The 20,553-nt window shown below is 43.5% G+C and overlaps 2 protein-coding genes across 2 annotated transcripts; both read right to left on the bottom strand.

Moving 5' to 3' along the window:
* Window positions 1-288: 288 nt before the first annotated feature.
* ncstn (nicastrin) lies at window positions 289-7,511 on the bottom strand. The gene is made up of 17 exons (XM_077616159.1): window positions 7,396-7,511; window positions 6,608-6,709; window positions 6,409-6,532; window positions 6,155-6,276; window positions 5,759-5,904; window positions 5,539-5,680; window positions 5,361-5,473; window positions 4,610-4,762; window positions 4,425-4,529; window positions 3,712-3,789; window positions 3,467-3,636; window positions 3,145-3,247; window positions 2,977-3,075; window positions 2,777-2,864; window positions 2,130-2,293; window positions 1,840-2,055; window positions 289-1,014 (listed from the first exon to the last, which is right to left on the bottom strand). Exons 1-17 carry the CDS (start codon window positions 7,454-7,456, stop codon window positions 892-894), a joined length of 2,109 nt encoding a protein of 702 aa, XP_077472285.1. The 5' UTR covers window positions 7,457-7,511; the 3' UTR covers window positions 289-891.
* Window positions 7,512-7,772: 261 nt separating this feature from the next.
* copa (COPI coat complex subunit alpha) lies at window positions 7,773-20,365 on the bottom strand. The gene is made up of 29 exons (XM_077614637.1): window positions 20,154-20,365; window positions 19,714-19,827; window positions 19,379-19,452; window positions 19,217-19,297; window positions 18,952-19,028; window positions 18,766-18,875; window positions 16,984-17,093; window positions 16,599-16,698; window positions 16,032-16,250; window positions 15,821-15,971; window positions 15,308-15,374; window positions 14,948-15,023; window positions 14,797-14,879; window positions 14,058-14,283; window positions 13,843-13,981; window positions 13,336-13,498; window positions 12,262-12,408; window positions 12,006-12,195; window positions 11,846-11,941; window positions 10,987-11,075; window positions 10,779-10,902; window positions 10,599-10,688; window positions 10,162-10,265; window positions 9,468-9,614; window positions 9,074-9,397; window positions 8,698-8,808; window positions 8,442-8,603; window positions 8,131-8,325; window positions 7,773-8,052 (listed from the first exon to the last, which is right to left on the bottom strand). Exons 1-29 carry the CDS (start codon window positions 20,191-20,193, stop codon window positions 7,993-7,995), a joined length of 3,669 nt encoding a protein of 1,222 aa, XP_077470763.1. The 5' UTR covers window positions 20,194-20,365; the 3' UTR covers window positions 7,773-7,992.
* Between the last annotated feature and the right edge of the window lie 188 nt (window positions 20,366-20,553).

Genomic DNA, 20,553 nt, shown 5'->3' with positions numbered 1-20,553 from the left:
AGATATGATAAGGGGGACATAAGTATTTATTGTTTACTTTTAAATGTATTGTTAATTACCGTTCCATACACTCTATTTTAATTGTAAAGAACATTATGGTTCGTTAGTTTTAAAGAGCATTAAATATGGAACAATAGAGTTGTATAGATGAATTACATAAGGTCTATTAGAGTTGCATAGAAATTAGATATGGTACGTTGGGTGGAGAGGGACGAAATACGCTGTTATAATAATGAAGTGGAAAAATAGCACGTTATTTTACCTACTTTCTATATTGAAGAAAAGTACCACCTGTAAAAGCAGTGTTTATTTACTCCTCAAGGCATCACGGCACATCTAAGATTGCCGTCACGGATATCAACATTTAGGAAACGATCATTGTCGACCAAAGAAAGAACTCAAAATGGAAGTAAGCAGTGCAAAACACGTTGTTCCAGAATACATGACAACCGAGTGCCGCTCTTTTGTTCAACGGGACTCTAAACAAAAAAGTGGTTTCTTAACGTTGGAGATAATTACACTTATTTACAACATAGATTACAGTATTGCACACATCAACCTCTCTCACACATTAACCATTTCTCATGTTTTCACAATCAACGATAGAACTCACTCAAACACTCACTCGCCATTGTTCGTACAAACCAAAATGAAAAGGAAATCATTAATTTAAAAGAAATAAGAACATCAAGGCCTGCTGCTGGTACCTGACCAGATGTTTTGGAACCCCCACGGGCCACCATTTTGAGGTCTAAAACAACCTTCGGGAGGCGCAAGTACCCGATTGTGTGTTTTTGGATTGAAGCAATGTAGTCCGGGTCTGCATACGGGTGTGTGTGTTGTAGTAGTAGTAGTAGTAGTGGGGAATATTTGTAGTCGTGGTTCTTGGGATCAGTACGTGGCGTTGGTGGGCTCCCTCTGCGAGCTGAACAGGATGTCAGCCCTGGAGCTCAGCACGTAGGTGAGCAGGAGGGAGGTGATCAGCACGCCCACACCCACACCCAGAGTCATCATCTACTCGGCGGTGGAAGAAAAAGAAGAACAAAAATGAAAACCAGATTTTGTGTTTGTACGGGTTGAATTGATATTTTTTTTCCCCAAAATTCAGCACACAACCAAATTAACAAAGAGATACAAAGCAAAAGTAAATAAACCACAATGCAAAAGAACAGAGGATCTACTGCACTGGTGTCAAAGTGGCAGCCCAGGGGCCAAATCTGGCCCTCCACCTCATTTTGTGCGACCCGAGAAAGTAAATGGTGAATGCCTATTTCCTGTTTTTATGATCAAATTCAAATAAAAATGACAGATTTACAGTATTCATCGATTATCGCGTCTTCACTTTTATGGCAATTTTTTCCATAATTGATTATAAAAAGAGAAAAAAAATCCAAGTTACAAATGTAAAAATCCACACTGAAACTCGAAATTGGAAGCCACTTTTGCTACTAGGACTCAGCACTGACAAAAAGGTAGTTATAATAGGGGTGACCCTACTTTGCGATTTCTGGTCTACATTAACCGCAATATTCGAGGGATTACAGTATAGGGAATTTTTCCTGTGTTTCTCCTTTTTAAATCAATAATAGCAGAAGATTTGTACTAATTTGAGTGTCCAAAAATGATCTATCGATCAGCACGATCGAAAAATGCATTCATCAATTAATTTTGGAAGCCGAGCTGGAAGACACAACGGCCCTCTGGATGGAATCGAAACTACGACGTGGCTTGTGACAAAAAATGAGTTTGGATTTAAAGAGTGACAAAAGAGTCAAAAAAAAGTTGCTGCGATGAAATCATACACAGTGGTACATTGCATGGATATCATAAGTCTCGTACCTCCAGCTCATGACTGGCCACCAGGAAGATTCGGCCTTTGATGATCTTCCAGCGAGACTCTGTCCAAGTGGAGTAGTCCTTGGAGGTGAACTCTTCCAGGGGGTCAAAGGCTGGCGAAAGAGCCTTCGAGAGATGCACCGTGGAGCGGATGCAGTAGCTCTGCCTCTCGGTGGCGTTGGGCGCCATCGCGCCTTGAACCCACGTGTACGTGTAAAACTAATAGGAGGTTACGGTAACGCTTGTTAGTTTTTTTGCTATTTTTGGAGCCAAGAGTCGGGGGGGCCACTCACGTGTTTGCTGTCGGTGTCGCTATTGTTCATCCGCTGGCTCTGACAGTCCTGTTGGGTGACGTTGACCACGCTGCCCGTCAGGTTGGCCAGAAGGTACTGCACCAGGTAGGTGGGCTCGCTCTTCTGCTGGGCTATGCCCACGTAGAAGTTGGTGGCTGTGTCCTCTGTGCAGAGAAGGGATTTTAACTTCAACTCGTAGGATACTCGTTCGGCTCGTTGCTTGCCAACGGTGGCGTGAGACGTCAAATCCATTATGTTAACGAAGGCTGGCACAGCGGATGATAGTCGTTAGCCGTACCCGTCAAAATAAATCGGATGTATCGTGCTGTCCATTTAAAAATGAGCATTTCTAATTATTTCAATTTATGCTTGTCAGCGGCAGCCATTGACTTAATACATATTTTTTTATATAAAAAAAACTTTTTAAAATTTCTTTTAGCAAAAAAGATCAGCAATTATTCTCTATTTAAAATGTTCTTGAAAACAAAAAAAAGGAGGACGTAAACAAAAATATGTATTTCCGTTTTTCATTGCTAAGATTGAAAAAATAATAATGATAATTTAAAAAAAAGGTCTTTTTGGCCAAGTTTTTAAAATGATCAAAAAAGTCACTCGTCCTATAAAGAGTTAATAATATTCCGACTCACTCAAGTGGACTGCGAGGTCCTCGGGAACTATCTGCTGCAGCCAGCTGTTATTTGACTGGACGAGGAACGTGTAAAGCATCTGGGTCACCTTAAGGACAGAACACGTTGCTTACAAACACGTCAAGTGACTCGGCCCAGAAAAATCTGAGTCCAGAACTTAAGTGAGATAAACACAGATGAAAAAAAAAAAAAAAACTTACTATTTGGGGATCGGCGTTGATGCTGCTGAGCCGGGATTCTTCCCCTCCCGCCTGCTTGTACAAACTTCGTGCCACCACTGTGGCCACCTCGGCCAGACCCTTATTTTAAAATAAATGAATTAAAATCAGTTGCAGCGCAAGTCGATTTTCCAACGAACTAAGACAAACCTTGGCCGCGTCTGTGACAAACTGCAGCTGCTCTTCTTGGGTCATGTTCTGCGGGTACGACACGCTCAGGTATTCGCCGTTGTCATACATGCTCTGATAAAACCTGAAGACAAAAATGGACTTTACCTCATAGGGCAAGTGACTATTTTAGTTTTAAAAAACAGCATTACTAATACCCTTTTTTTAATCGTAGACATTTTTTTTTAAATGAAAGTGTTTAATTTTTACGTTAACTATTTAAAAATTAACAAGATAAATTGACAACATTTACTATTGCCCCATTCATTTTTAGTTTTAACTAAATTAAGCGGGACTGCTTCACCTGTTGCGGAATTCTGACCGGTGGTCCTCGATCACCACGCCGGGGATGGCCCGCGAGCGCAAGAAGCGCTGGAAGGACGAGGGTGGCAGCGCCTGCGACGAGTCGGGCTCGCTCGCCGAGACGTTTAACTCCGTCACGGCTGACTGGATGTTCTCCACCAACGACTTTACCTGCCGAAACCGAGCGGGATTGTAAATGAAGGCGAAATGAAGTGCTGGCTGGAATGCGAAGGGAGGTGGACGAACCTCCTGGTCGACGCTGGCGTTCCTCCGCGAGACGGGATCAGAGTGGAGCCACAGTCGGGATTCGGCGCGCTGGCCCACCTGGGTGAACACATTCTGATGAGTTACATACGCTGTGGAAACCAATTCTGGCATGCGATGCCCATAAAAACTACTTTGCGCACCTGACACATACAGTGGTACCTCGACATACGATCGTAATCCGTTCCGAGACTGAGATCGTATGACGAGCTTTTCCTAACTCGAGCGGACGTTTCCCATTGAAATGAATTGAAAACAAATTAATTCGTTTCAACCCTCTGAAAAAACACCAAAAACAGGATATTGGATTGGAAAAAATGTTTTATTTCTTCTAATTTGCCATATATTGAGAAAGTAATAAATAACAAGTGGTTTAATAGTAATAAAATGTGTTTAATAGGAGTCAAATTAGACACATTTCGCGAAAGAGATGCAAAAAAGACAGTGCCATGGCCACCTGGCTTGGTCGCATCACGAAATTTTGATTGTATCTCGGGCGAATTATTCGATCGAAATTTCCGTCGTAACACGAGCATGTTGTATGACGAGCTGTCGTATCACGAGGTACCACTGTAATTGCTCCATAAAGCGAAAGATTGTTTTTTTAGCGCCATTCAAAAGAGGTTTAAATCAGGCATACAGTTATCGTTTGCATTGACCCCACCCAACCAGCCACTGGACATTCGTTTACACACCTGTCCGACTTCCAGCACAGAATGAACGTTGTCCAGGTCCACCACAAATTGCTTGTTCTCCATGTCAAACACCATCCTGGAACTTCCAATGTAGTCAAAGGTCTCCTGCGGGCCGGTAGGGTTGCGTTATTCAGTTGGATTTCAAAAAGAAAATGAAACAAGAAGGAGAATAATAGTGGACAGACCCCCTGGAAGAAGGTGTAGAGGATGGTGCGGTCGGGGGGCGCCTCCTGAGTGACATTGCTCAGGGCGTGGGCGGCCGCCAAAAGGGTGATAAAGCCCGAGGCGCCGCTCTCTGCTCCCGGAGCTATGTCGAAGAAGAAGGATCGGCTGTCCAGCTGCACAGGGGGAAAAGCTGTTTCCATATGCCCATTGGATTCACTGAGTCGGTTGTGGTTCTAAGCAATATTTATATTTAGATTCAAATCACTCCTCCAATTTGTAGTATTGCACTTGTACTTCCATTTGTAAGTTGGACAGCTTGATGTATCTTGGAACAGTCATTTGCAAATCTAAATGTTTGGTGATCTGAAAAATTTGTATGTAGAAGCATTCGGAAGTAGAGGTACTAATGAAAAAAAAAAGGAAGTGCGTTTATGTTTTTGTTGATCAATGCCAACCAACTTGGATTGGATAACTTTATCCATCCCGTATTCGGGGAATTTTGTTGTCACAGTAGCAAGAGGGCGAGGATGCAGAAATAGGAAAGGCATTTTAGACATAAATAGATAGGTAATAAGTAAGTCAAGAAATAAATAAATAAATACATGAATAAATATATAAATAAATAAGCGTGTTTCTGAAATATTATTATTATATCTATATATTTATTTACATTATTATTATATCTATATATATATATTATATCTGAAATATACTTACATCCACCCAAGTTTTTGTGGTATAAATTCCAAAATAATGACTCCTGTAACTCACATGAGCAGCGGCGATGACGACGCTCTCCCCGGTCTTGTGTCCTTTTGCCGTGCTGTTGAGTGGCCTGGTGCCGGCCCAAATGTTGAAGTCGCCCAACGGGTCACACACGACCTCTACGAAGAGAAGTAGTGTCAAGGGGCATTTTTGTCAGAGCGCGAACAAATTCAAAGCAAATTACCTGGCGTGATGCTGAAATTGATGTTCCTCCTCATGCAGGTGACCGTGTCGGTGACCGCCGACATGTGCGAGTAGAGCTGCATGGCGCACAGAGGGTACACGGGTGCACTGCCGTTCACCACCCGATTATGGTCCAGGTAGCACTGCCGAGAAAGAAGCCGGAAAGAAATCAAATGCGCGTCGGTCTCGCGAAAGTGACTGAATTGATGTGCGCCACCTACCTGCCGGATGAGGTGGGATTCTTCGTCGTCCTTAAGGGTGAAGATGGGGAAGTCAAACTCCTCATAAGACAGGCCACTGCCAAGTGGATTCCAAACGGTGGCGCCGCAGTTTGCCAACGTGGGGTCGTAGCTCTCGGAATACACGCCTGATATGAAGATCAAACGGCATCAGTATGTCTGCTTTGTTTTAAAGCTCTTGTCTACCACGATGTGTTCATGATTGCCCATAAAGTTGAGATTTCAAGTGACTTGCTTTTTTTTTCTACATGATTTTCAGTCCAAATATTTTTCAGATAAAACCTGATTGGATGAAAACAAATGTTTATGGGGAAAAAATGGGAAAAAATACTTGCTTGCACTCATTGGTTGATATCAAACATAAATAGAAAAAGTCACCTGAGTTCTCATTGGGACACGAAGTGTGCGGGGAGACGCCTTGCTGCGGGTTGGCGTTTGGTGCCACAACCGCAACACCTGCCACCCGGCTGGAACTATTCTTTAGTTTCATCATGATGGACCTATGGCCACAGACCATTAAATATGGAAATGGTTATATTTGACCTTGTTCAGACCCCCTGGACAATGTCCAATCACATAGCTCGTTTCATCCTCCTGCTCCGGTACTAGACAGAACGGGAGGGGATGCGTACCTGGTAAAAAAGCGGTGTTCTAGGATGACCATATAAGGAGGGTGGAGACCCGTACGCAGCACAAAGTCAAGGTTTTCCTCAGACTCCAAAACATAGAGCACCCCCACATCACCGGACAAGGAGGCTGGAGAAGGAAGCATTTAAGTTTTCCCGTGCAACCGGTGGCATATTTTCTAAGTCGTACATTGCCGTTACTCACACTGGCAGCCAATCTGATGCGTGGCATTGAGAAGCCGCACACACGGGATGGTGGTGTTGAGTTTAACGTAGATTTTCTTCGCCACTGAAGTACAACCGGCACCTGCAGGACCATTGAAAAGCAAAGATTTGATATTGTGTCTAGTCTTGAACTTGTGAAATATATAGTAGCGCCGACTCACCCGGCAAAGTTAGAATTAGACAAAGCTCAAATAAAATTCCAAAAAATATTTTAAACAGAAAAAAGACCGACATTCCAAGTGTGGTTCGTGTATAAATTACTTGTCAAGTCGATTTTACGGTGCACAAAGCTTGAACAATAGTCGTGCATCAATGTGCACAAAAATACTTTAAATGTTGCTTTCTTGCACGCCGAACAAATCAGAGTGCAGTTGGTTAAATGTGACTTAATGCACAATCTCATAAGCCCCAGATAGGATTCCAATTCAAAGTGCGTTTGGGCTCCGGGCGGCTGCTGGAAATCACGAGTAGTCACGCTCAACATCAGCCTCCCATATTTCCGGTACTCATTCAGACTTTCAATAAAACCACACTTTTGTTATTCAAACATCAACCACCCGACTAATTCGTACACAGAATGACATAATACTAAGCCGGTATTTCAGATAGAAAAAAGATTCAAGGGATGTCGGTCCCCATATAGCCTAGCATACAGCTAGCTGACTCACAAAAGAAGTCGTAAGAAGCGTTCTGTTTTGTCCCCGAAACAAACTACTTCACGAAACCACGACTCGCCGATAAACTAAATGAGTCATTGTATCAACTTACCGACGAAGCACAAATAAAGGAGAAAAATTAAAGTCAATTTGTTTGACAGTACTAACTCCATCTTCCTGGTTTGAAAGAAGACTAACACAACAGGAAATGACGTCAGAAAAAGGACGGTTCCGATATTTGACTTCCGGTTTACATGCGCAACTTCACGAGGGGTTAATTTTTTTTAGTATTTAAGTATTTAAACTCGCTCTTTTTAAATATTTTTATTTTAGTAAATTAAAAAAACACTAATGATATTCTAAATGGTCACTAAATATATTTTTGTTTGTGTTTGTCACACTCCCTTTCCGTGGCATTCACCAAGGACATTTATAATTTTGGTAATTTCCATTGGCAATCATTGGCACCTCATAAAATATAAAACACACTTGTCTCATACTTGTCAGGTTTTATTTCTCCTCTTCCCCAGGATACTTTGCGTTGATTTGTTTTGCATTTGACACAGAATGAAAGCCAAGACACAAGATGAAGCCAAGCCTAAAAACTTATAAGATTTTCACATAAACTGAAAGGATTACATCGCAAAGTTGGGATACATATTAGTTGCTATTCATTGTTTTTTTTCCAGGGACATTTCCTTCGGTCTGCTTAACGAAACTGAAGTGGACTAACCCGCAGGCCAATCACATCCTTGCCAATCTCAGTCACCTGAAATGTGAAAGAAAACATTAACTTGATGTCCAAGGCCATCAAATTGCCCTACTCTGCTTTGTCATTTCACCCTACCTGAGTGACCCTGCACACCTGCCCCTTATAGGGGGGGCAGTAGCAGGCCCCCGATAGCGGGCACTTCTCCACGGGACGCCCACGGTACAGCGGGACGTAGGAGGCGGCGCACAGGTCGAACGGATTGTGAGGATCGTAGTTCAACTGGTGAGCGTCGGTCAGGTTCTTTTCGCACGCTGCCATAATTTTGCGTGTCTGAATTGGGTGGGAGGGGGTTGGGGGGGGGAGAGTTGCGGACAAAAGGGTTTGAATAATAATACAGACAAATCATGTCTGTGGAGCACAACGTAACGTAAAGATCGGAAAGCAACCTGCTGTGCGACGTCGGGTTTGGGGCCGAGCTCGAGCAGGCGGCGCGCGAAGCCGGTGGCAGTTTTGAAGTTGCGCAGCTTGAAGAAAAGGTTGAGAGCGGTACGCAACACTAGCACCATGTGGACGGGCTGGAGGTTGCAGTGGGTGAAGTAGGCAGCCATCTGAGCGGGACGACGAATTAGGCAGCATGTTACTACATGGGGTGGAAAAAAAAACCAAAAAGCTCCAGAGATGATTAAATGAAATCAGCCTGACCTCACAGAGCCTCTTTTGTTGCTCCAACGTGTCTTTCGGAAGCTTCTTCCTCTCCGTCTCCATCGTCAGACCCACAATATACTCTTTGCAAATGGTGATCAACTGCTGAGCCTATGATATAAATGAATTAATACACAAAGACAGACAGACAAAATTAATACACAACAAAAACTTTTTTGCTGTTTACAGCACTGTTATGAAACTTCATTTCTCTGCAATAGCGTTAGCGCTTTTTTTGGAAAGCCAAAATGCTCGCTAAAATATTTGTGGCTTTAATCAGGGTTCTTGCAGCTTTGATGAAGTGGATTTAAGAGTTTTTCTGGCTACTTGGGAAACATGCAAAAGCCTGCACAATACAAGACAGCTGCATACTCACTTCGGCAATCTCCTGCTTGTTGTCGACGACCAGCAGCGGCACCGACAACAGGATGGCCCGGAAGCGTTCCACGGCCTCCTCGAAGCGCCCGGAGGTGGTCATCTGGTAGCACTGCTGCAGGCGGGCGATGAGGTCGGCGAGGCGGAGCCCCACGGCCGGCAGCCCCTGCTTGGCCCCGCAGTCCTTCCAGTTCCTCTGCAGGTTTCCCCTCAGGCACGGCAAGGAGGGCAGGGCCAGGTAGCAGGTGCGGCCCCTGGACAGGGTCTGCATGAAGAGCGCCTTGTACGGGCCGAAGTTGACCACTCCCACTTGGTCGTGGAGCAGCTGTTTGAAGTGGCAACCATTTTAGCAAGCGCTCCCTTGGTTTGCGCCCGTGTTCCGATCGGCAACGTACTCTCATCGCCGTCTCAAAGGAGCCCCCCAGGATGTGGTCCACCGGCAGCTGCGAGTTGTTGCACCACATCTGCGTGGGACTGGTCCCCTTGGTGGGCGGCACGAAGAAGCCGTCCTCGGCCGATCCACCTGCGCCGGCTGGCAAGTCCTGAATGATGGAGAACAAAATGTATGATCGTGTAGGTTTCACATAAGGCTTCTTTAGTGACGGCAACGAGTAAGAGTTGGAGTAGTTTGAGCTTTATCCTAGTACAGGGGTAGGGAATCTATAGCTCAGGAGCCACAAGTGGCTTTTTTTGATGGGTGCATCTGGCTCTCCGCTAACCTATATGATAAAATATGGAAACCGCTGGTGACAGGGCTGAGATACTACGTCTAGAGCTGCTTAAATCTTCTTTTTTGTTTGTTATTTTTTGCATTAGACTCTTCTGGAATGCATACTCATTGATTAGCAACTGCATAAGAATGTTGTCAAAAGTATTCAGAGTTTTTTTCCACTTTAAAAGTGGTGAAATTAAAAAAAAAAAAAATATTTCGGAGCATGGCTCCCAAGGAATTACATTAGAAAATATTAATTGTTTGTGGCTCTCTTTGTCAAAAAGGTTCCCAACCCCTGCCCTAGTACAAGCTGGAAAAAAAAACAGATTTTAAGGGTGCAGGGATCTAAAGAGAAAACAGCCGACAGGTTCCCCTACCAGCTCGGGTGGGAGGTCCAGATCCTCCTCCACTTCCCAGCCTCCTCCATCTTCTTTGGCACCTCCCTCTTCTCCAAAGCCATCTTGGGCGTCCATGAAGCCATCTGAAGGAACGAAAATGAATCTTATACCATCATATGATGTATTTGTTACTCTTTTGTAAGGACTTGCGCTTTGGAAACTTAAATGGCAAATCACATAAATGACTGCAAAAGTTGGAGTACACCTCCTTAGACACAAATGGGGACACACCATCAAATATGGGCAGAATATTCGGTTTCACTAGGAAAATATAGGCAAGATCCCATTTGTTGCTATTAGCTGTTGGCATTCATCTCCATACAATGCATTTGTTTTCTAAAGGCAACTTTCAAAATAGTCCAATTTGAAAAATGTGAGCATTGGTCCAAAAGTTTGGCAAAGCTCACACCGCATACCATCATCCAGCTGAAGCTCGGCGTCGTCGCCCCAACCCTCCGCTCCGGAGGCGTCCATATCCAGGTCGGCGGCCATCTGACCTGCTTTTCCTACCGAGAGAGAAGAGAAAGAAAGAAAGAAACAACAAAGTCACGCATTGACAGCATCTGACTTGTGTTCTCGCACGATTCCCCCTTTACCTTTCGCTGCGATGGCTCCCTCGAAGAAGCCCTTGGACACGGTGAGCAGGGGCCAGTTGGTGTCAAGGGGGTTGATGGGTGGCGGTGGCTGCAGGAGCTGGGCGTTGTCATCCACCTCAGGTAACTGCGAGAGCTCATTCTAAGTCTTGCTGCTCTCCAACGGTACACCGGTGATATGTGACCACGTGGCGTGCTTTTGACAACATACCGTGTCCTTCTCCGGATCGAACGTCTCTTTGAGGGCCTCGGCTTCTTCATCTAGTCCGTGCGTTGCAGCGGTGAGGAAAGCCAGAGACTCTGGGATGAAGAGGGAGCACTTGAGATACGTACATGAAGCGAAAAATCCAAAACCGGCCAATACAAAATGTTCCAAATCTTTTTCTTTGATTTACTTGCTTAGGGAGAAGAACAAAACAATGACTCATCTCTCATTAGCTAACATTAACTGAGCTAAATGTACAATCCATTTTGATCAATAAAAGAATTAGAGCAAGCAATTAGTCTATTACTACTAAAAATAAGTGTCTGATTTTTTAATGAACATTATTTATTATAATTTATTTTATTTATATTACCATAATTTCTCGCATATTAGCCGCCTCCGCGTTTAAGCCGTACCCTTAAAATTGCATTAACATCCTTGAATTTTACAATTTCTATTGCATTTAATGCTCTCCATATTCATGGTTTCAACAGGAAGTACAAATGTGTTACTTTGAAGTGAGTTTGTTCACGTTTTATGCAAGGTACGTTTTTTCTTCTTCTTGAATTTCTTCATTCAGACATCAAAATAAATTTTGTTAAGCATTTTATTTGTTTATCTTTTCTCTATTTTGAAATAAATGACAACATTGTCCTGCATTATGGCATTTTGGGCATGTCAAGTCTAATTTGTCCACGTATGAGCCATACCCTCGATTCCGTCATCATTTTTTGAGCGACAAATACGGTGTAAATGCGAGAAAATACGGTACGATTGAATTCTGGCATACAGCAGTGATGTCCACATTTGCGGATGTACACCAAAAATGCAGTCAAATTGTGGCATGGGCTGCATTTGAACTTACTCTGCCCGCAGTTCTTCAGGATGCGAACTCTCTCGCTGACATCTCCCAAGTAGAGAGCCGCCTGGTAATGGCCGCTCATGTCCTTCCGAATCTCAGCTACGGGGGAAGAAGTCACAATTTAGCACCTGTTTACTATCAAGCGCAGAAAATTCCTTCCCACCAATTTTCATCATCTTGCGCAGCTTGGCCAGATTGCCAGTGATAAGGTAGAGGAACGTGAGTTTATCAAAGTTCTTGGTCCTCTGGTAGCACATCTCCACCACCTGATGGTGGCCCTGCAGGAGCGCCGCTTCGCCCAGACGCTCCCAGCAGCTGCGCTCGTCCAGCGCCTTGGCCGCTTCCAGCGCCACCTTGATCAAGACAAAAAGAGATTGAGCGAAAGGAACGCATCATTCGCGAGGGAAGCCAAACGTTACCTCAATGTTTCCGCACTCTAAAGCCAGACTAAAGCGAGTCTTCTCATCTTTAACGAAGTGCAGCGCCACCTCGGGGTAGCCCTTCTTCTGAAGGTAGGCAATGATAGACTGCCCCACCAACTTGGCGTTACGGACCATGTGAAGAACCTGCAGAGGGTCAGCAAGAGTACCGTACTTTAGCACGTGCACGACCAGGAAAAAGTTTGATACACTTTTTTCAGGACTATCGACTGAACAGGACACCATGTTCCAGGCCGAGACTGTTGATCGGAGTTGACAATGAAGATCTACAAGGGACTCTTAAATTGCTTTGACTTGGATTCCGGCAGATGGCGATAATCTAATCAACTTCCGAAAATACTCGCATTATTGTTTAAAAAATACGGTCGCTCTGTTTACCTTATAAAGAAATTATGCTTATTCGTGCAAATTCTTACGCAGGTGTTTTAGGTTCCGATCTAATATGAGATTGATGTGGCAGTTGTTTTTTGACCTTAATGGTGTTATTCGGTTAGCTTATGCAATTGTTTGAATCAGATTACCTCAAATGTTTGGATTATGCGCCAACTAAATTGACAGAGGAAGATGCCGTTTCTTTAGAATCATCCTGGACGAGGGCGAGTTGGGAGTGATTTTCCTTGCAAGTTGTAGCCAGTGTATGTTAATGATGTCTCCCTGTTTTGATTAAAGTGTATTGATAATACCCCTATCACTATGAATAAGAGATTTTTACGCCAACCTTTCATAACCACAAATCTCATTTGGAACCTTTTAAGCCAGGCATGTCAAACTCAAATGTGTTCGCAGGTCACATTAATGCCAACTAGATCTCATGCACCTGTTGATTTTTAGCCAAAAAAGTTAACTTATTTACCGACATGGACGGACGGCGCTAGACAAACGTTCATTTAGCCCACCCAGTCAAAATAGATTGGACGGACGTTTAGCGCTGGGCACCCGCAGCCAGTTTAAGTGATTTTTTTCCCCCTTCATTTCCATTTTATGGTACTTTCAAGTCAATTCCTGTAAAAATTTGGATCATTTCTTATTGAGTTGGTCACTCGTGAAACGCACCTCATCGTATTTGCGGTTAACCAGCGCCAGTTTAAATCGGTACTCTGTGGGATCGATGGTGAGAACGCGGGGTCGGCACTCTCTGTCCAAACAGTACACGCTGTTGCCTCGCACACGGGTCACGTAAATGGGTAGGTCCAGCGTCCTGATGATGCCATGATCCCTACGTGAAGAAATACATGTTAAATATGAATTCGGCCAACGCACCGTAAAACACACGTAACCTTACTTTGAGCATTTTTGGCGACACGTGGCGAAGTGTAGTAAATTCAGATTTGCTAGCAAAATAAGTGTAGCAAAAAAAAAATTCAAAAAAACTATGTACATTAGCAAAACCTAATGTGTCTGGTGAGCAGAATGTTTACTAAACTGGACTCAATAATGGAGCAATCTGTTGTGTTCAAAGTTTTTATGGTGCGCGTATCATGTAGCATAGGAGCTAACTGGTTACGATATAAAAAAAAGAAAACCTGTTCTGGGAATATTCTGGAAAGAGTGTCCACGTACCCCGAGGTGAGGGCGTATTTGATGTGATTTGACGTGGTGTAAATAAAGACGCCGCTCTCATCCCAGGCGCCGCTCTTCACTCTGATGTTCTCGTGAATATTACAGAGGCTCTCCAGCTTGCGGTTGCAGATCATAATGGCTGTAAAGACAATGCGGGGACAACAATTTTTGCCTCCTCATCTTGGCACTGTCGGCGGGTCCGGCGGCGTTCTTACCGTGCTTGGCCAGCAACGCCACGTGACTTGTGTCGGCGCTCCACACCACGTATTTGACCTTGGCGATCTTGACGGTGGCCAGCGAGCGCTTCTGCTGCACGTCGAACAGCGTCACCCCGTCGGCGTCGCGCAGCAGCAGCGAGCCGGTGCCGGCGTAAAAGATCTCCTCGCAGCTCGGCACCTGCACTTTTTTCACGATCTCGTTCTTCAGGTTCTTGATCAGCAGCTGCAGGAGACGAAAAGGTGAATGGGAGTACGACCATTTAAATCAGGGGTCGGGAAGGAACCTTTTGGACGGAGAGAGCCATAAACAATTCATATTTTCTAATGTTATTTCTTGAGAGCCATTCTCAGAATTGAAAAGTAAAATTACATGAAAATGTGTGATCTTTTTGTCCTTTCACCACTTTTAAGTATAAAAAGTCTCCAAATTCATTTGACAACATTTTTATGACGTTGCTAATAAATCAGTATCAATGATGCAGAAGTGTAATAAAAAACAAAATTATGATTAAAGTGGTGGTAGCGGTAGTGTCAACACCACAGTGATGCTCCTATTAGTATGTTTGGGACTCAGCTCTCTCACCATTGATTTTCATATTTCACCTGAGAGCCATATGCACCCATGGAAAGGGCCACATATGGCTCCCGAGCCATAGGTTCCCTACACCTGATTTATATGATAAGTCTATTTACGCCAGAATGTGGTAGGTAAAATGAGTATAGAAACAGTTCTTACAGAGTGCATTCGATCCAGGACAGCAAATCTGTTCCTCGCCACCCACACGGCCGTAAGGCCAGAGGACCTCTTCCCTTCAGGTGCTGGAATGGACAAAATCATGAATACATGATTGGCAAATTAGGATCGTTGCGTGAGATGGTTTCCATACCATCGGGGTTCTGAGAGTCGCTCTCTTTGGGAATAGAGTACAGGTCGTAAGTGCTGTTCTCCAGGTTGGTCGCCCTCTATGAAAAGGGAAACAGTAGTATTAAATGACAAAATGTGCAACTACACAAGCAAAAAAAAACATCAAGTGAAATCAAGGTAAAATATGCTTTGTTCTTTCCTAACAATATTAATTAAATTACATGTTATGAGTGATTTCAGGTCAAAATAGGAATTTAAAAAAAAGTCAATTTTTACAGTCCCACTAGCAGAACACATTGCTTATTTTAAAACATTCTTCATACATAACCCCCCCCCCCCCAGCCCTTTTTAAGCCCCAACGAGTTTTGGCAACGATACTCACAGTGCAAAGCAGCACTGCATTCTCAGCGGGGTTGTAGGACATGCTGAAGACTGGAAACTTGGATCCACTGTAAGAAGACATTTTCACATTTGCGTTCATGTTATGAAGCCGATTAACCCCCAACAGGGCACCTAAGCTTTGTTTTTTTTCATTTTCCACATTATATAGCCCAAATAAAAGCCTTCAATTTTCTAAAAAGCAGGCACTGCGTCTTATACATGGATCAGTATTAGTTAATCATTGTAGGAAATTCCTTTTAGCACAGCTCCATCAACCCCAAGCCCTACAACTATTACTACAGCTCTCTCTAGTGGATGTATAACAATCCCCAACTACTACTACTACTACCACCACCACCACCACAGGATTTTATAATCTGGTCCACCTTATAGATGAAACAAATTCTCACACATTGGGTGCACCTTAGTGCGGAAAATACGGTAATTGGGATATATATTCAAATATTAATTTCCCCTATTAAGGATTAAGCAAGACGGCTTGGAATTGGCTTACCTGCGCAGCTGCATGACGGCGGTGTCCTTGCTGCTGTTAAAGTCCAGCTGACGCAGGAAGCGCTCCTTGACATAATAGAGCATGTTGCCGTGGACGGCGTACGCCGGACGCTCGCGCTCCAATTTGAACACTATCATGCCGCTGTCGTGTCCTGGAGAAAGGTTTCACGTCAACCCTCCGACGCGGCACTCCAAACCGCTCGATGACGTACCCGCGGCGAAGAGGTTGAGGTTGGGGTGCGCGCCGAGCACCCAGAAGCGGTCGTGGTCCCGACGGAAAGTCTGCACGCCGGTCCTCTTGGACATGTCCCACACTCGGATGCTCTTATCCTCCGAGTTGGACAGGATGAGCTCCTGGCGTGGGTGGAACACGGCGCAGGAGACGTTGTTGTAGTGGCCGCGACAGGTGTCCAGCTCCCATGCTTTGGACTCTGGAGGAGGAAGGAGGAGAACCATTATTCGCCTTTGGTGACACAGTTGTGAGACTTTGATTTGCTTTGTACTTTGTGCGTTTTGCTTTGTTGTTCTGCGGCCTTTGACTGTACTGTCTAACTTATAACTATGCCTTTTCTTGCTACTGTCACAATGAAATTTCCCGAATACGGGATGAATAAAGTTATCCAATCCAATACGCCAAGTCTTAACCAATTAAAATAGATCCTGTTAAAAAAAAGTCAATGAGAACAGGAGTTGTCTCCAGGCACCTACCTGCCTTACCTAAGCTAAATGTATTTCGTGGATATGGAAATGCTCTGATTTTTTTCCCATTGCGTTCTCACCATTCATCCTCCAAATCTTGACCTGTCTGTCATCAGCGCCCGACACGATGAGAGGCATGCTGGGATGGAAAGCGGCCCAATTGACCCCTCGGTCGTGACCCTGGACAAAAGACGCAGCTCTATGTGAGCAGACATTTGTACCCGTGGAATTCTCCTTTGTCAGGAATGCCATATTTATATCAATTAAACGGGGTGGGAAAAAACATATCATGGGGTTTAAGTACATAACTGACTCAATCTCAATGAAAGTCTAATAGATTTTTGCAGTTATCATGAGTAAAGTGTCAAGTTACTGTCAAAAATGTGAACACTTTAGTTCTTAAGTACAAATTTTAGGCACGCACAACTTTTCCATTGACAGTTTGATTTTTACAGTGCACCTCACCTCGAGCACGTGCTTTACGACAGCGTCGGAGGCGCCGAACAGGTCGACGCCGGAGATGCCGCGGACGTCCGTCTCCACGGCGCCGGGCGACAAGTTCTTCTTCCGCAAACCTGCAACCGATATTCCCATGCGCGGGGTGGCCACCATATTGTTTGGGGGTCGGGAGGAAAGAATACAGTCAATAAAAATAAAAAAATCCAACACAATTGACGAAAAGGCAACAAGAAGCGACAGCTTAAGTTTTTACGACTGCTGGACCGGCGGACACACACTCAGGTTGGAAGGGAAAAATAATCAAATATTTGCTTCCCCTCAGCACGGCGTCTGATTGGCTTAGACTGGGAAGTAAGGATTTTTGTGGGATAGTGAGCGTTGATCATGATTCCCGCACCTGAATAAATCACGTGGCGAACGCCTGTTCAGCAGTGAGAAGAAATGAATGGAAAAATGGGATGGACTAGGAACCCGTTTGCAAGTGTGGATGTTTCCAGGGAGGGCAGTGGATCGGGGGGGAACATGGAGGGGGAGGGCGTGGGTGCTGGTGGTGGTTGGCGTTGTACAGACGTGCTATCATGGGGCGTTGGATGTCGAGAACCGAATGGTAAATCAATTAGATGCTCATGGCGTGCTTGGTAAGTTACATGCGACTTTAAATTGACAGGTTAGCATGAAGCTGTTAATAGTTTAAAAAATGTCAACTGTGTTAGGTTGCTGAATATCTTATGTGGGAAATACAGTATGCTCATTTGCATAAAATGTCATACTGGAGATGTATAGCGGAAAAGGAATTGGTCAAGAGGCCGTGGGTTTGCAAATGAGGTATTCTCAGATTAAATTGTAGTATTGTGGTAGCATGCGAGTATGAATGTGTGAGTGGGAATTAAAGCAATGACAATGCAAACAATGTCCAGTGAGCTCAATAACAGAGGATTTGTTGAGTGAGAGGGGTTCCTAAAAGGGACAAGCAGACAGCAATGACATCAAGAAGCATGCAGAGGAAGGGAAATACTTGCTCCTTCCCCTCAAATATGATTTGATGGTAACAAAGATCAATTCATATTTGATAGGAAATACGCATTCAGCCCGCAGTTTGTCTATACTTGTTGGCGAGGAAGAGGCAGGCACAGTTTCTTTCTCGCCAAATAGAAAATGAACACACGTTTTGTCGAATTGCCAAGTTTGTCCCCATTTATATATATTTTTGGTTTGTTTAACAATTCAGGCATTCATAGCCATTTACCCAAAGGATTATATTTGTACTTATTTCCATATTTTTTTATGTATTTTCTTTGACCACATTTTTTTTCTTTCTTATAAGCCTAATTATTTAATTTTCCTATAGTAACTTAGTTGTGATTTTTCATTTTCATTTGATAAAAATCAACATTTTCGTCATATCTATTTTGATAGTTTCCCCAATTTTTGTGTAAATTCTATCATTCAGTGATATTTTGTTCAAACACATTCAGTATTTTTCCATTATTTGGTTAAAAATATTCTACCTAAACATTTTTTTTCATTTGAATTTCCTTAATATCTGTAAATGACTCATCTATTCAAGTAATCTCCCCCCCCCACCCCAAAAAATCTGATTTTAAACCATGTTTGTGAATTTTTCTGTCAACAATTTCTAATTAGGAATTCTCTTTGAACAAAAAATAAATAAAATGGAAATAAACCACGCATTTTTCGACATTAGTGTGTTCACATTCTATACCCACTATCCACCCTCTAACTCTCGCCCGGCCTCCTTGCGCTCCACCGTCTCCTAAAAGCCCTCACCAGAGATATCCCACACCCGCACAGTTTGGTCCAGGCTGGCCGACACGACCAGGTCCTCCGAGGGGTGGAACTGGGCGCACATGACGTAGTGATTGTGGCCCGTCAGCACGCTGGAGAAGCAGTGAGGGAAAAAAATCAATGACCATTTCACATATAAGCACCGCTTTTCCAAGTCCTCCAATTTACCAGACACAAGTCCTAGACTGCCAGTTCCAGATGCGAATTGTCTGGTCGTCCGAGGCGCTAAGGATCCAGGGATACTCCTGGGGGTTAAAAAAAATTTTGTGTGCAGTGGAAATTTTTCGCCATTTTTTTGCATTGATAAACAGAGGAAGCACTCATTGTTGTTAAGGTGCTTTTACATATTACCGGAGAGACCCAATTAGGAAATATAGGAAATTTCAATGACATGTACTCTATGAGGTTTAACTGTGGCTGCTTTAGAACTCACATGGTGGAAGAAGGTGGTCCTGATGTAATCGAGGTGTCCGAGTAAAGTGAAAAGGCAGCGTCTCAGCTTGTAGTTCCACACCTTGCCAGATAAAAATATTTGTAAAGTTACAATACGTTCATACGTTGGGAGGGGGACTACCACAACATGAAAAAAATGTACCTTGATTTTGTAATCGTCCCCTCCAGACACAAAGAGGGGCTGCTGCTTGTGGAAATCAATTCCTCGAACGGGACCTGTGGATTAACATACGCAATCTACATCCAAATACAACGGATCGAGCTACGGATTGTGATAATATTTCATATCACTTATACAGAGTATTTGTGATTCCCGATTTTTAGGGATTTGTGGCTGGATTTGTTAGTCTAACATTATCCCATTGACAGGGAGCCAGTGACCAAGTGTGGACACACGTTGTGCCACTTGAGGAAAGCTTGTCTCTCAGACATCCATATGCATAAAATAAAACTGAATTCTCAATTGTATTCTCTCACCATCATGCTCATCAAACTTGTCAATGAGCGTGCACATACGATAGTCCCACAGCTGGATGACTCCATTATGCAAACTTGCAAGAACCCAGGGCCTTTTAGGGTGGAAACTGAGGCCTGAAATAACACGTAAAAAATAAATTGCCATGACAGTAAAATAAATTCAAACAAAGTATGAGACGAAAATTATGTATTGTTCTTGACTACAGGTTAAATGTAGAGTAAGTCATTAGCTTTTGGGCATGGCGATAGGAACATTTGTGTACTTCAACGTATCTTCTTTAAAATCAATAGATATAACACTATGGTCAATCCAAAAGATGGATTGAACACTCCTCACAAAAAAAATAAACAATGTTTATTAGTACACATTTAGAGACAGATACGGATTCTGGATTACTAACGTTAGCCTCTGAAGCTAGCTACAACAGACCAACCCTTACCTTTAACACGAGCAGACTTGGTTTCAAACTTCGTCAACATGTCTAACGCGAACCTGCGTGTACTTTCCTTCCAATGATATACTTTGAGAGAAATATCACTCTAAAAGCACGAAAAATGCACAAATCTAATACCGCGTCAAGTTATGCTAGTCGGCAGTCGCTCATTAAGATGGATCCTGACACGTCTCCCGTTTTTGTCTTCCGGGTTTGAGCAATAAAGTTTTTCAATGTGCTAGTGACGCAGAAAACTCCACGGCGGACAGCACATAGAAAACTAAACCATAGATTAAATTTCGGGCACTCACAACACGACTTTGTGATCTATATAGGTTATTTCTACAATCTACACCCATGAAAAAATTTCAAACAACGATTTAGATTGTTTTTAATTAAAAAGATG

This window comes from Stigmatopora argus, chromosome 12 (assembly GCF_051989625.1).
Source record: "Stigmatopora argus isolate UIUO_Sarg chromosome 12, RoL_Sarg_1.0, whole genome shotgun sequence".
Lineage (NCBI taxonomy): Eukaryota > Metazoa > Chordata > Actinopteri > Syngnathiformes > Syngnathidae > Stigmatopora > Stigmatopora argus.
The sequence above is the reverse complement of the archived record's forward strand: the minus strand, read 5'-3'. Positions and strand labels throughout refer to the sequence as shown.

Bases quoted from the DNA above. Each gene is read 5' to 3' on its own strand.
- copa (XM_077614637.1), bottom strand. From the start codon at position 20,193: ATGTTGACGAAGTTTGAAACCAAGTCTGCTCGTGTTAAAG. The intron at 12,196-12,261 runs GTAACGTTTGGC...GTCTTGATCAAG, and splicing joins TAGAGTGCGGAAACATTGAG to GTGGCGCTGGAAGCGGCCAA. The intron at 10,689-10,778 runs GTAAAGGGGGAA...CTCTCTCGGTAG, and splicing joins GGGAGCCATCGCAGCGAAAG to GAAAAGCAGGTCAGATGGCC.
- ncstn (XM_077616159.1), bottom strand. From the start codon at position 7,456: ATGGAGTTAGTACTGTCAAACAAATTGACTTTAATTTTTCTCCTTTAT. The intron at 3,790-4,424 runs GTGTGTAAACGA...GTGTTCACCCAG, and splicing joins CTGTGCTGGAAGTCGGACAG to GTGGGCCAGCGCGCCGAATC. The intron at 3,248-3,466 runs GTGAAGCAGTCC...TTTTGTCTTCAG, and splicing joins CGGTCAGAATTCCGCAACAG to GTTTTATCAGAGCATGTATG.